This window comes from Antedon bifida, chromosome 7 (assembly GCF_963402885.1).
Source record: "Antedon bifida chromosome 7, ecAntBifi1.1, whole genome shotgun sequence".
Taxonomy (NCBI): domain Eukaryota; kingdom Metazoa; phylum Echinodermata; class Crinoidea; order Comatulida; family Antedonidae; genus Antedon; species Antedon bifida.
In genome coordinates, this window is record NC_136232.1 from 13,224,226 (window position 1) to 13,238,165 (window position 13,940).

General features: G+C 36.0%; 2 protein-coding genes across 2 annotated transcripts; both read right to left on the reverse strand.

Annotated features, from left to right (window-relative positions):
• Window positions 1-1,321: 1,321 nt before the first annotated feature.
• LOC144848928 (uncharacterized) lies at window positions 1,322-2,581 on the reverse strand. The gene has a single exon (XM_078705879.1). It carries the CDS (start codon window positions 2,579-2,581, stop codon window positions 1,322-1,324), a length of 1,260 nt encoding a protein of 419 aa, XP_078562005.1.
• A 4,812-nt stretch (window positions 2,582-7,393) lies between these two features.
• On the reverse strand, window positions 7,394-10,810 carry LOC144848364 (cystatin-A2-like). Its single transcript, XM_078705085.1, has 3 exons — window positions 10,265-10,810; window positions 9,101-9,202; window positions 7,394-8,097 (listed from the first exon to the last, which is right to left on the reverse strand). Exons 1-3 carry the CDS (start codon window positions 10,361-10,363, stop codon window positions 7,978-7,980), a joined length of 321 nt encoding a protein of 106 aa, XP_078561211.1. The 5' UTR covers window positions 10,364-10,810; the 3' UTR covers window positions 7,394-7,977.
• Between the last annotated feature and the right edge of the window lie 3,130 nt (window positions 10,811-13,940).

The window sequence follows — 13,940 nt, forward strand, 5'->3', positions numbered from 1 at the left end:
GTGTTTTTAGGAACTGATGTCTGTGGCCCACCAGTCTGGACAATGATTGGGCCATCGAACCAGTTGCTGCAAATGAGAGCGTCTGGAGCAGAGGCAAAGTCTGCAGGGTTGCTCTCAGTTAATAATAATAATAATAATAAATAATATATTTATACAGGATAAAACAATCAGATAACAGTGTATCTGTTTTACATTGTGGTCCTGTCTTAATCAAAATATACAAAAGAGAAACTTAATTAAATATAATACATGTCAGTTTTTATGAAAAGAAATGAGATTTGTATCTAGCCTTAAAGGACGTAATTGTTGGTGCCGATTTAATATTAATTAGTAAATTGTTCCATATTTTTGCGCCTGCAACTTTAAAGGGTGTATTTAGGTATTGTTACATTCAAATTTTCTACTCCACGTGTTAAGTGGGTGTGAATATCGCGAATCAATTCAATTTCATTTACTAATCTAATTGGTGCAAGGCCGTAAACACATTTATACATTAGACATGCTAGGGAGAAATCTCGTTTCTCTTCAAGAGTTTGCCACGATAGGTTCTGGATGATGTTGTCACCCCTTACATTAATATAATCGAAGTTGTTAGTTACAATTCGAGCAGCTCTTTTTTGATGTCGCTTTAAAATATTTTTGTTTAACTCTGTCGTATTTCCCCAGACTGTTATAGCATAATCACTACAAGGCTGAATTGTACTTATATATAGAGTTTCTAGTAACGGTTTACTTAAACTACTAGCCATTTTACCTAGCATTGTTATTTTATATCCAATATTTTTACTAATACATTGAGTATTTTGTTTCCAAGTTAACATTTCATCGATTACGACTCCCAGATACCTTATACTATCAACTTGTTCTAATTTACTGGTTCCAATTTGTATATTTAAATCATTACTGTCAGCTGTATGATTGTTTCTTAGTAACATAACCTTTGTTTTTTCAGTATTTATAGAGAGGTGGTTGTCATCATACCATTTACCAATGTTATCAATAATTATTTGTAATGAATCATTTACTATCTTAGCAGTATCACCTGAGGTGTAAACCACAACATCATCAGCAAAAACGCTGCAAGTTCCATTTACTATAGACTGCGAAATATCATTTATGAAAATGAGAAACAAGATGGGTCCCAGGACACTTCCTTGTGGAACACCAATATTGATTTCTTTAAGTGTAGATTTGTTATTGTTACAGTATACAGTTGCTACATAGTGCCATTGACTTGGAGATGTTGATTTTGTGATCCGGTTGATTCTATTTGCTACATAAACATAGAAGCGGCGTGTCTTATTATTTATGTAACCAAGCACTAACGACTGTCTGTATAAAATTGCACCGTATCAAAGCGGATGTCCATTTCCTCTTTAATTAGTTCGAACATTTCAGTCGCTAATACCGCAGCACACAATTCCAATCTAGGAACTGTGTGAGCTGGTTTGGGAGCTACCTTGCTTTTGGATAAAACGAACCCAGTGTGACGGCCTACTTCGGTGGTCACAGTAAGATAGGCGACAGCTCCGATAGCTTGAGTTGACGCATCTGAGAAAATACTCAACTCTTTTCTCGTAGCCAGTTTTACCGAAGTGCGTACATAACATCTTGGTACCTTGAGATTTTCCAGGTGGGCTAGTGACTGTTTCCAACTGTCCCACTCTTCTTTGTATTCTGGATTAAGAGGAGCGTCCCAATCGACAGTTCCGGAGCTTAACTTTCTCACAAGGATTTTCCCTTGTAGAGTGATTGGTGATACAAGACCCAATGGGTCAAATAGGCTGTTGACCACAGACAAAACTCCCCTTCTAGTGTATTCATCATTCTTTTGTGCTGATATCTTGAAGGTGAAGCTGCCTGTTTCCAAGTCCCATGATACCCCGAGACTTCGTTGGCATGGTGGAGTTTCGCTTTTCAGATTGATGTTTTGTAAGTCTTTGGCCTTGTCTGCTTCGTCCAAAGCAGCCATTACTTGTCCACTGTTGGACGCTATTTTGTGAAGGTGTAAGTTGCTTTCTGCAAGCATTGCCTTCGATTTTTGTATTAAGGCAATTGCTTCTTCTGCAGTAGGTAATGATGTTAGTCCGTCATCAACGTAAAAATTACGCAAAATATACTGACTTGCTTCCGAACCATATTTTTGTTCGTATTCTTTTGCTGTTCTGCCCATACAATAGATAGAAACTGATGGTGATGGGCTGTTACCAAACACGTGGACTTTCATTCGGTAATCAATTACTTCGTTATCCATGTTGTTGTCCTTGAACCACATGAATCTAAGGTAGTCACGATGATCTTCTCGAACATAGAAGCAGTAGAACATCTGTTCAACATCAGCTGTTACCGCAATTGGTTCTTTCCTGAATCTCAAGAGGACACCCAGCAAGGAGTTGTTGAGGTCAGGACCACTCAACAGAACTTTGTTGAGAGATACACCTTTCCACTCTGCGCATGAATCAAACACCACCCTTATTTTGCCTGGTTTCTGTGGGTGATAAACTCCGAACATGGGGAGGTACCATCGTTCTTTTCCTTCTTCTATAGGCGGTGCTACTTCTGCATGTTTGTTTTTGACCATGTTTCCAAATATTGAATCTTCGTTGAGCCATATCACGATTGTCTGGTAGAGGTTGTCTTAACGGCTTGAATGGTAGAGGAGCTACCCAACTACCCTTGTCATCCCTGAATGCATTATTGTCCATTATGTTCATGAACTGACGATCCTCAACAGACATTGCAGGCTTATCATCGTTTTCTCCAACCTTGAATACTGTTCGTCCTATTTCAGGCTCGTTGTCGTTTTTCTCGCTCAAGTGGATCGCATTAGGGCAGGCTGGAAACTGTGTGACGTTCGCCTTATATACACTGGTTTGTTTCAGCGGCAGCTGAACTTCGTCTAAACATGTTTCGCCGACAATTACCCAACCTAGATCGAGTCGTTGAGCGTAAGGAGCATCGTCTGGGCCATTTATCTGTTCTCTGACTTTGTGAGCTTGTACTACATCTCTGCCAATCAAGAGCAAGATTGGTATTTAGTGATCAACCTCTTCCATTTGATTTGCAATTTCGTTTAGATGAGGGTGATGAAGAGCAATATCAGGGGATGGTATTTCTTCCATGTTACCGGGATTCATTTCACATTCTCTTATGTACGGTATCTTTATCAATGTTTTGCCGTCCATAGATCGAATACACATCTTGTTGGTTGATCTTCCCAACGTTTGAACACTTCCTGAGCAGGTACGTAAGGTAAAGGAAGTAGGTTTTGATGTGTTCCGGAAGTGGTCGAATAATTGTGGTTTTGCCAGTGTCCCATTACTCTGGTCGTCAATGACTGCATAAACCACAAGCGCTTCAGCTTCACGGTTTTCTGGGAAGATCAGTAACTTGCAAATTTTGGAACATGAACGTTCGCCAGGAATGTTTTTGCACACTTGAGTGCAAAGCGGTGAGAGTGAAGGTTTTAAACCATCTTCTCTCTCCTCGCCGTCTTGTTGTGAGGTTGAAGCAGAAGAATATTGCTGTGGAGGTGATTCTTGGACTGCAGTATTGCTTGAAGTGGCGTCTGCTGGATGCATGGCGGTGATATGCCTCTTGCTTTTACATACGGCACACTCAATCGCTTCTTTGCAGTCACGGGCTTGATGTGTGTTTGATGCGCAGCATTTGTAACAAAGGTTACACTCCTTCAGCAGAGCCTTTCTCTCTTCTATTGGTTTCTGCTTGAAGGAACGGCACTTTGCCAAAGTGTGTCTAGCTTTGTGTATCGGACACCAATTATTCAGTCTCTCTGCAGTCTCTTTTTTGTGGTATTGGGCCAACATTTGTTCTATTCACGGCAAGTGATCTTGGGGGTGGTTTGTTGTTGCGTGCAGGCTTCTCCGACACAGGTGATTGGAAACTGGGGTCGTTTCGCATATCCGCCTGATTGGTTATAAAATCCACAAAAACTTTGAATGGAGGGAAGGTGACCTTCTTTTCCGTCTTATACTGTGTTCCTGACATCCACCTTTCTTGAAGGTTATAAGGCAATTTTGTAACTATCGGATTTACACCATGTGCTGAGTCCAGTGACAGTAATCCGGAATACAGTCCTTCTTCTTTGGCACAGTTTACTTCAAGAATAAGGTGTTTAAGCTCACGAAGCTTCAGGTAGTCCCTGAGTTGGAACTTTGGAAATTCTTCAAGTCGTTGAAGTAGGTCCCTTTCAATGACTTCTGGAGCACCATACGTTTTGTCCAGATTTTCCCATACCATGTGTAAACCTTTTTCGGGATTATTTACATTGATGGCTCTAAGAGGCATCACAAGTTGTAATGACTGCTCCCCCAAACACTTTGTAATGAGATCGAGTTCTTGAGACGATGACAAGCGCAGGTCATTGGTGACTCTCTTAAACGATGCCTTCCAAGGTCTATAGTTGGCTGTCTTGTCATCGAATTTGAGAAGACCTGAAGCTACAAGCTCTTTTCGCATAAGATGATTTGTTAATGCATCAACTGCTGGGAATCTGGAATGGTCGACAGATTGAGATGTTGGTAACTGCATTGATTGCCGTTGTGGTTCTTCCTGAGGGATGGGTGTGAAATGTCTGGTCACATAGTTTTCCGTGCGAATTCTGAGGAGGCGGCAGGCCTAGCCGTTCAGATAAACTTGTGGTGTGGCTCGGAGGTCTAAATTCAATTTCATTATCTTCGTAGGCTGCCGCTTCTGCTGTTGCCATGGCGGCTTCTTTTTCAGCTTGAAGAAGATAGAAGTCTGCTTGTTGTTGAGCCTTTTGCCTTTCCAGTTCGGCTTCTTTACACATAATTTCTGCTTCTCTTCGGGCAAACTGGAGTTTGGCTTTAGTAATTTCAGCTCTTGCACGTGCTCGTGCAGAGCTGGTCGTCGATGATTGAGTACTGACATGATCATCTTCTGGAGACTGTCGTTGTGCAGGTAGCAATGGCTGCTGTTGGTGACTTGTCACGATAGATGCAAGCCTTGGTTCCGATGCTGATAGTCGATTTATTCTGTCCAATCGACGATCTTCTTGACTACCTAAGTTGTAGTTTCTTCCGGATCTTGTAGACATGTTGAAGGTTGAGTAGTGTTTTTACTGTGCTGCCCTCGATAACGGTCGCGTCTTCTAGACAGCCAGATAACCAAATAAGACACTAGATGTACATATAGTTAGAGTTTCGTTACTAACGTTTATTATGCGTCGTATCGTAGTATATTATATTGGTAAAACTGTGGAGGATTACAAAGAAAAACATTATCTAGACTACATTAAAAATAGCAATACAGCGTACAAACATTGTATTTAGCTGTTTAAGCAAAAAGGTAACGTAAATGCTAATCAAAAATATATAACTGCTATACTAACCTAAATTAATTAATATCTTTAATTGCTATAACATTTCAACAAAGGAATAGGCATCAATGGTAAAATTATGCCTTAGGCCTATATGCATTAAGACTAGGAATGAATTAACAATAAATCATCGTCCTAGATTGTAGACTGTAATTATTAGGATAGATACTGTACATATATAGCCAGTACTATAAAGTAGTAACTTGATTAAATAGTATATATGGACCTATATATGGCCTAATTAAAAGTACTCACACACTGTGATTCTCAAATAGAGACACGTCAAAGATATAAAAAGAAATGAAACTTGTAAACGAAAAGCATATAAAAGCTTGTGGACTTCTCTCAGTGAATGCTACTGCATTACTAATACTTTAAATGGAATGGATGGCTGGCAGTTGCTTCCTCCCCCGTTGTTTTCTAGTTCGTTGTCGGGTTCATTGTGTAACCACAGGCGTGGATTCACCAGTGTCTTCATATTCCTTATCAATGTCCGAGTCATCATTTTCACTAAAACTGTCGCTTAACGTCTGCAACACCTGCGATGCGTTGAATGTTTTATCTGAAGTTGGAAATTTACACATAACCACCATAAAAAAAGATTTGAAATAGATGTAATGAAAATCATGATACATCATACAAGTAATAAACACAGAATTATAAAAACAGGGCTCCCTCCTATACACATTTTACTGAATGGCATTGATGATGGGAACTTTGCGCCACCTTGAATATCAGCTTTTGGCGCAGGTTCAACGTTCGAACCAAAAGGCTTCAGGCTGATTTTTATGGTCTTGCTTATAATTCCGGGCAGTTGGTGGTAAAGGGCGGTTGCGTCTTTTTCGCCGCAGTGCGACCGCAGCATGCGACGCAACTTTGGTAAGGTGATGTCACGGCGGCATTCCAGGTACCTCCGTAAGGCCGATCCTGGTACTACGGCAGGTACAGTTGCTTCTATTGTCTCAGAATCCGGAATAGACTTCAGTTTTCGATTTGGTGAACAAGACTGGAATCATGTGACCATCTATAGGTAATAACACGTTGTTAATTTGTATTATAGTGTCAATGTCAGAATGTGTATTCTATCAATTCTATGTCAATGTGAAAGTATATGTGCCCAAATATACTGTGGTTATATGTCCAAATATGGTAGTGATATGATATCATGTTCATATATGAGAACATCACATTTGTTAGTCGCATAAAGTTTTATAGTGTAGACAGAGCTTAATATATAAATGTACATGTCCACTAGTTTGCGTTGTGGGAACTTTAGAGATACTGTAATATTGTGTGAACTGTACATTTGTATATGATTTTTTTTTATCATTATTAATATTTTAGGATCAATGTTCGGATAATAACAAAAGCATATATGGTACTATAATATAACAAATGTATTTTTAACAAATATATTCATATTGGAATAAAATAACTCGTATCGAATAAGCAGTACAGTAACTTGAAAAGAAAGCCCAACATTACGATGTGATCTTTCTAAATAAATAAAAGGAAAAGGTGTGTACTGAAATAACAAAGCCCTTGACAGACATAAAGTGTACGACGTATTGTGTGTTTTTACGCTGGATTATCGTTCATTGAAAGTTGTCTGTAAACAATATTATTGAATAAAATCTGTCAACCCCAAGGTCATTTTACCAACATATGGGTGCAAATTATTTGTAAACTCAAGTATCCGTGAAAATACATGTTCTATTTTATTTTCCGCCGCATTTCAAAACAGCAACCACAATAGGCCTAACTCTATACATTGGGCAACCACAATAACTCTATACATTGGGCAACCACAATAGGCCTAACTCTATACATTGGGCAAACAATCCTGGTGGTATAAAATATTCGTTTTGTGTTATTGTTTATGAGGCCTGAATGTTGATAAAGACGTGTGTGGCTATGTCATAACGTGTTTCAGAAAAGAACTATTGTTTTGTCCATAAGAATATTGTTTAAGTAGACTTTACATTGTAAACTTTGTATAATCACGTCATGTTTATTAATAAAAGCATATCAAAAATCGATTCAATTTTATATTACCATTGTTCAATGTTGTTCTTAACAAATAATTTTTACAAATCTAATTATTCTTAATTTATGTGTTATTTCATGTCCAAGCTTAATTATTCAGATTAGACCTATACCCTACTTTATACTAAGTACATTATTCTGGTGGTACTCAAACCCACTACTTCTAAGTCGCTAGGGGTATATTAGAGCCCAATGAAGTATGGCCAACATCTGACTAGCTCCCTGACGCAAATAATTATTAGTTGTTATATTTTACATGTCCAAACATATTTACAGAATACAGATAAAAAATAATAATTTGGGAACTGTTTGAGACATCATTTTTAGTAATAGTAGCCAACGATCTGATCACAACATCCATCAAATGTAGGCCATATTACTTTATCGATTAAAGCATCTATCGATTTGTTCAGAAGCCTATGTTTCTCATGGCCTGTATTTCATAAGAATACTAAATATCACAGGCTAGGCATGTGATTCAATCGGCTTAAAATTAAGCATTCATCAGTTACAAGCTTCACCTTTTTAATTTATAATAGGCCTAACAAAAATGCAGTATTTCCGGCTTTTTTTCAGAAATAAAGGATTTCATCACCCTTTGCTTTGTTGTCCACGAGACACGTAAATGTGACGTCACCGCCAAATACCTTGTGAATTTTCATATGAATGTAGTTGTTTTCTTCAGTTCGAACCTAAAAAATAAAACAAGTTTTAGATAATAAATTGTTAGGATATTTTACAGTATAATTGACACTACTTTACTTATTATACGTTTGAATAAAACACAAAAACGTAACATCGGCGTACGGTACCGAATGTCCCTTCTGCAAAAACCCGTAGCCTATTAGTATTATAGGCTATAAAAATTATATTAAAATATGTATAATACATATTTTAATACGCCTAAAGCCACTCTAAAAATTATTTATAAGGAAAATAAACTGTTCCTGTTCCTTTGTTTGGTCACCTAGGTAGGGGTCCGGGACCGCGACAGAACGAGAACGGATGGGGACCCTCCAAAGAAATTGCATTTTATTTGTCGGGCATTTGTATGATTTGTTTTATTTTTTGAATGCGCCTTGAGCACTCTTGAGTGGTATGTGCGCTATAAAAATCCTGTTATTATTATTATTATTATTATTATTATGTAGAGGCCTATACGATACCGTACAACATTAATTTGTTTTCTGTTGAATTAAGCCGTGAATCTTATTTTTGTAATGTGTTTTAACAATTACCGTTTTTGTTAATTTAGCTTGGAGGACGCGTTTGTTAATGGCAATACATTTTATGAATCTATTTTATTAGTAGTAATAAGAAATGTATTGTGTTTTGATTGTGAAGATATACCAGTGGTATTATGACAGTACATCGTCATGTGAATGAAGATGGCTTATATAGTCAATCAAAATGTTATCTTCGTTGGGAGTTAGCACCAGATGGGTAACAGTGGGAACATTATGGTCACAGAAGATAACACATTATCCATATTGTTCAAATCTTTTAGAAGGACAAATTATATCCAAATAACAAGGCCACTCCATTTGGTAGTAGAATTTCTCATCTTTACTCAGAAACATAAACAATATGTTTCCAGGTTGTCATTATGGTTATGTCTAGGCCTATAATTGTTTAAAATATACAATCACGTTCGTCATGTAATAAGCTACTACATGTGTATTTAAAACAAATCACCTTTACAAAATAGTTGACACCATTAACAAGTTGAGTAGCAAATTGAGTAGCTTCATAGTATGTAAAACTCCTTCCAACTGCTTGTTCGGCCTTACAACGAACCTATAAAATAAATAGTTTACACTGGTTTATTGTTGGAATAGGGCCATGGTTTTATAACATATTTTGTAGGCGTATACAACAGGCTAATTAGGCCTATGTCCATTTTAAGTTTTAGAAACAGCAAAAAAAAAAATCAATTATTCTAAAATAGGCCTTTTAAAATAAATTACGCATTAAAATATGTTCTTTAATTGTATTAATTACCTGCTATTAAACACACTGCAACTTATCCTCAACTTTAACAGAGAGGAAGGGCCTAATAATTCTTCAATTATTTATTTATAATTTATAGGCCTACGGTATTTTACCGTAGTTAGGATGGGGAAGTTGGCTGAAATGTAGGAGAGTTTCGATCCTAAAGTCCTAGAGCTTCCGGCTGAGCCAACTGGCACGAGTAACACCGGGGATTTCGTGAGGAATCGGCCACGCGTGCCGCTGAGGAAAATATCTATCGTGTTTAATATTTTTTGGCACGCGTGCCATTCTCCTCAAGTGTACTTGTGCGCCGAACGTGAGCTTCCTGCTGACTAAAAAATTCCACTGCGCATGACATGTTCTGATTTATTATGATATTTCAGCGCGTGCCGTATAGCGTAGTAAGTAATTATCCAATCAGAAAATCGCGTTTAGTGTGCGTCCGATAGAACGCGATCATAGTTTGCGGCAAATTTTTTAGTGAGCCAAGTGTTACTCGTGCCAGTTGGCTCAGCCGAAAGCTCTAGTGTGCGCCGGGCTTAAGAACCATGAGGCTGCATATATGTCCATATCGTATTTTATTGCCGAAAAATCTAACGTTGGGGTGGGGAGGCGGGGGGGGGGGGGGGTCGTGGTGTCCTATATTGGCCCAGGTCTGCCTCTGTATGACATTATACAGCTTTTGTGTAAACAGTTTCATACGAAAAGACCCATACACCTGGGATAATAAATTAGTAATAACCGTAAACAATACAATAGGCCTATAACATTTTATTATGTCTATTATTAATTGTGCACAATGTTAGATCTGTACAACTAAATCGCATATACATTCACACTTCACAATTAATAAGGTGTTAAACCTACCTCATTCATCATAGATTGTATTTCATTGTTTGATTCTTGTGTATTTGTCAACGTACACATCATCATTGAAGCCTCTGCTGTCTGTATATCGGCCGCCATGGTAAAATACCAATGGCCTCAAGAGGGGCCTACAGCTTACTTTACCCAGTTTTCAAAACCTTGAGTCAATATATTTTACGTGCTTTGCATCGATTAATCATGCAGCGAACCACCAACATAAACACAAGTTACTAAATGAACACAGGCGTTTGCTGATTCCCGCAATACAACTCCTGTAACTAATAACAGTAACTTAAGTTAATCAAAAATAGTTTAAATCCGGCTGTAGATATTAATGAATGTTATTAATTGTGATCTGAATTCCACGAACCCTCGCGGATTAAGCGAACAAGAGATGACTCATAAGATAGGCTGCTAGCTGCTTCTACTTCCAATCACTGATAGTCAATACAAATACAAATAGTTGTCTGAGCTACCGATAGTACAGGTATGTGTTGAAAGATAACGATAACTTGTACGCATAGAAATTGATCGAGTGCGTGTATATAGCACCAACCAATTAGGAATGATTTTGACACATCAGTGTGTTATATCAATTGACATTGTCTGACCTATATATTTACATTGTTCATTTTTATTATCATTAACCTGGGACAACTCGTGTCAAGTTCATAGAACCGTGGTAAACGTACACAACAGATTGTGAAGTTTTTGGATGGATGATCATTGGAATTTTCTTGCAAACAATACAAAGTTATACCACATTTGATGACTTCACAAAAATACAAGAGATATGGCTACTCTCTGTTGAAATTTTAATCTTTTAGGTTGAATTTCTTTCATTATGAAAGAATACAACACACCTACATAAGACAAAAAAGAAAGAATTAACAGAAATTGAGAACTGAAAGGTGCCGGCCGTTAATATGTCATTGGCTGAATAAAAAAAAATAATTATAGGCCTAGGCCTATGTAGTATAAACTTTACCCATTCAAAATACAGAAAGAACTTATAGCAAATTAACTTTGTGAAAAAAAAAACTTCATACAAAAGACTCTTTCCTGAATAATTAATACGAAACGTCATAGATAGGCGGTGATAATAATCCCGGTTGAATTATTTGAGGTAAAATATCGATAAAATCAATGTTACATCATTAGGCACAATAAGTGTTTCGGTCGTTACAAACTAGCCCTCAGTTACTTTTTTTATTAACCATTGTCAAAGGAAAGCTTATATAATTCTTTTTTTCTTATTTTTGAATTACGCATGTCTGAAGTTAGGAAAATACGCACGTCGAGGCTACCCTTGAAATTTACGTTTTCACCTTATTATGGCTGAAACACCATAATGAAAATTAATGGATTGTTCGTTTTTCTGGACTATGCCTATAGGCCTATAACTGTTTAGAAAGAAGATTGTTCATCGGATCGATTTGTTTGTACAGTGACTCCGAATAAAATTCATTTTATTGAATGAATTAAAATTACTTCACAACTGGCACCGGATGAATTGATCAAAATGAGTACGTTCTATCTTTTTATTTTTCAGGCCAAAGAAACCGGTTGTTATTTAACTCTAATTCACAATATTTTCAGAAAACTCACAACGTAATGTAAATGTATTTTTTAATACAATCATATTGTTTAGAATACAGTTAACTAATTAAGTACAATTTATAGTTTTAACAAGGCTTATGATTAGCAGTTTTTTTCTTAATTTTCACTAAGTTTCCGATTCAGTAGTATTTTCATACAGATAATAACGGTCTGTAATCAATACCCTGGTTAAAACATACTGTAACATGTTGAATGGTCAATTAAATACAAAATCCTCCTCTACTCCTGAAGAATATTGTAAGACTTTTAAAACTAAGTAACAATATTTAACATGGTATGGTCATGGAGGAAATATATATACTGTATATTTCATCAATCAAACCTATAGCACTCCAATCACAATTTAAAATAGTATACAACTATACGGTATTAATTATTAATGGCATAAGCTCTAATTGTATGCATTGTTTAAACTTAGCATTGTATTTTAACCCCATTTTAACATGGTACAGCATCAATCATAAATATTAACAGTCAGTATTTTCCATTTTTAATGATATACACAGAATCATGAATTATATAGAAACGAGGTCTAATTACAGCATAACCAAATAATAAATTCAACATTGAACTAAATTACGTCTTCAGAAATGCATTTCACTGTAGGCCTAAATAACAGTTTCGGCCGAACATCAATCATTAATTTAATCTGGTTTTAATGTAGTATGTAATGTTCATAAAGCTATACACCAATAAACTTACTAGCTGGCTAGCTAGACGAAAATTGTCTTGACGTAAGCTTTTTTTATTGTTTTCTTTCTTTATGAACATTAAGTAATTAATAATATGACATAACATAGGCCTAAGCCTGTTATGCGTTTCAGACGAAATTAATGGATTCGTCTTCAAACGTGTCATTCACAATTACAGTTGAACCTCTAATAATGGGGACATATTCAGGACCTGGCAAAGTGTCCTTACTAGGATTTGGCCGTATTGATGTTTAAAGATGTATGTCCCCGAAAATCATGAAAAATAAAGATTTATAAAATCAGACCATGTTGCAGTTTTAATTAAGTTATTCACTTCCATAGACAAACAAGTAAGTTGACTACTTTTTGGGTTTAATTACAGTTTTTTCAGAAAAAACTTTTTGATCCAATTTTTGGTCAAAGTGAATGTGAAATTATTGCATATTTGAACAAAAAAAAAGGTAAACAATTATTTTTTCAGGGGGACAATATATCTTTAAAATACTATATATGTAATTTTTTCCTTGTTCATTTCGTGGGAATAAGCCTGTCTCAACAGAGGGGTTCTATACTGAATTAGTTTATTTTTGGATCGTTAATCCATGTTTTATGATATAACATTCACTATTAAAATGTACCTACAACTATATTTATATTTATTTTGCACTATTCACGTTCCAAAATGGTGTAGGAATATATTCACTCCTTTATGATTTATAATTAATTACAATTTATGACATTTCTTATCTTCACAAACCATGGATAGTAACAATGTTCTTTAAACTAATTCAACCAACATGGCGGTAAAAGGAGCGTGTGCTATATAAATGTTTAAATCTTTTAAACCACTAAACTTATGTATTTTATCGATAATCAAAAAACCAATCATTATGTCCAATAAATTAATTCAATCAATAGTTCATTGTTTACGAAATTGTTTACAAATCAATCTATTTTGTTATAAATAATAATCATCGCTGATAACATATTTTTATCATTAAAAATTGTAAAACAACAAATAGGCATACACGTGTATTTTCAATTATCTATTGTAACAATATATTACAGTATTTAATTATTTAGTATTTAAACAAAAAAAAACAAATAAAACAATTTAAAAAAAAAAACATATTTAGGTGATTATTCTGTAAAATGACCAACTGACATACCATACTACTGGGAGAAGTAAAGTAAATAAATATTCAAACGTGTAGGGCTAAGATGTGGGTATAACTTCATGGTACAGTATCCATAAACAGAAGGATGGAATAGCTTTTATATCAAGATATGACAATGATTTGTCATCCTTTGACCAGGAAAGACTTGGATGAATTGGGTACGACAAAACATGCAGTTTGTAGGAA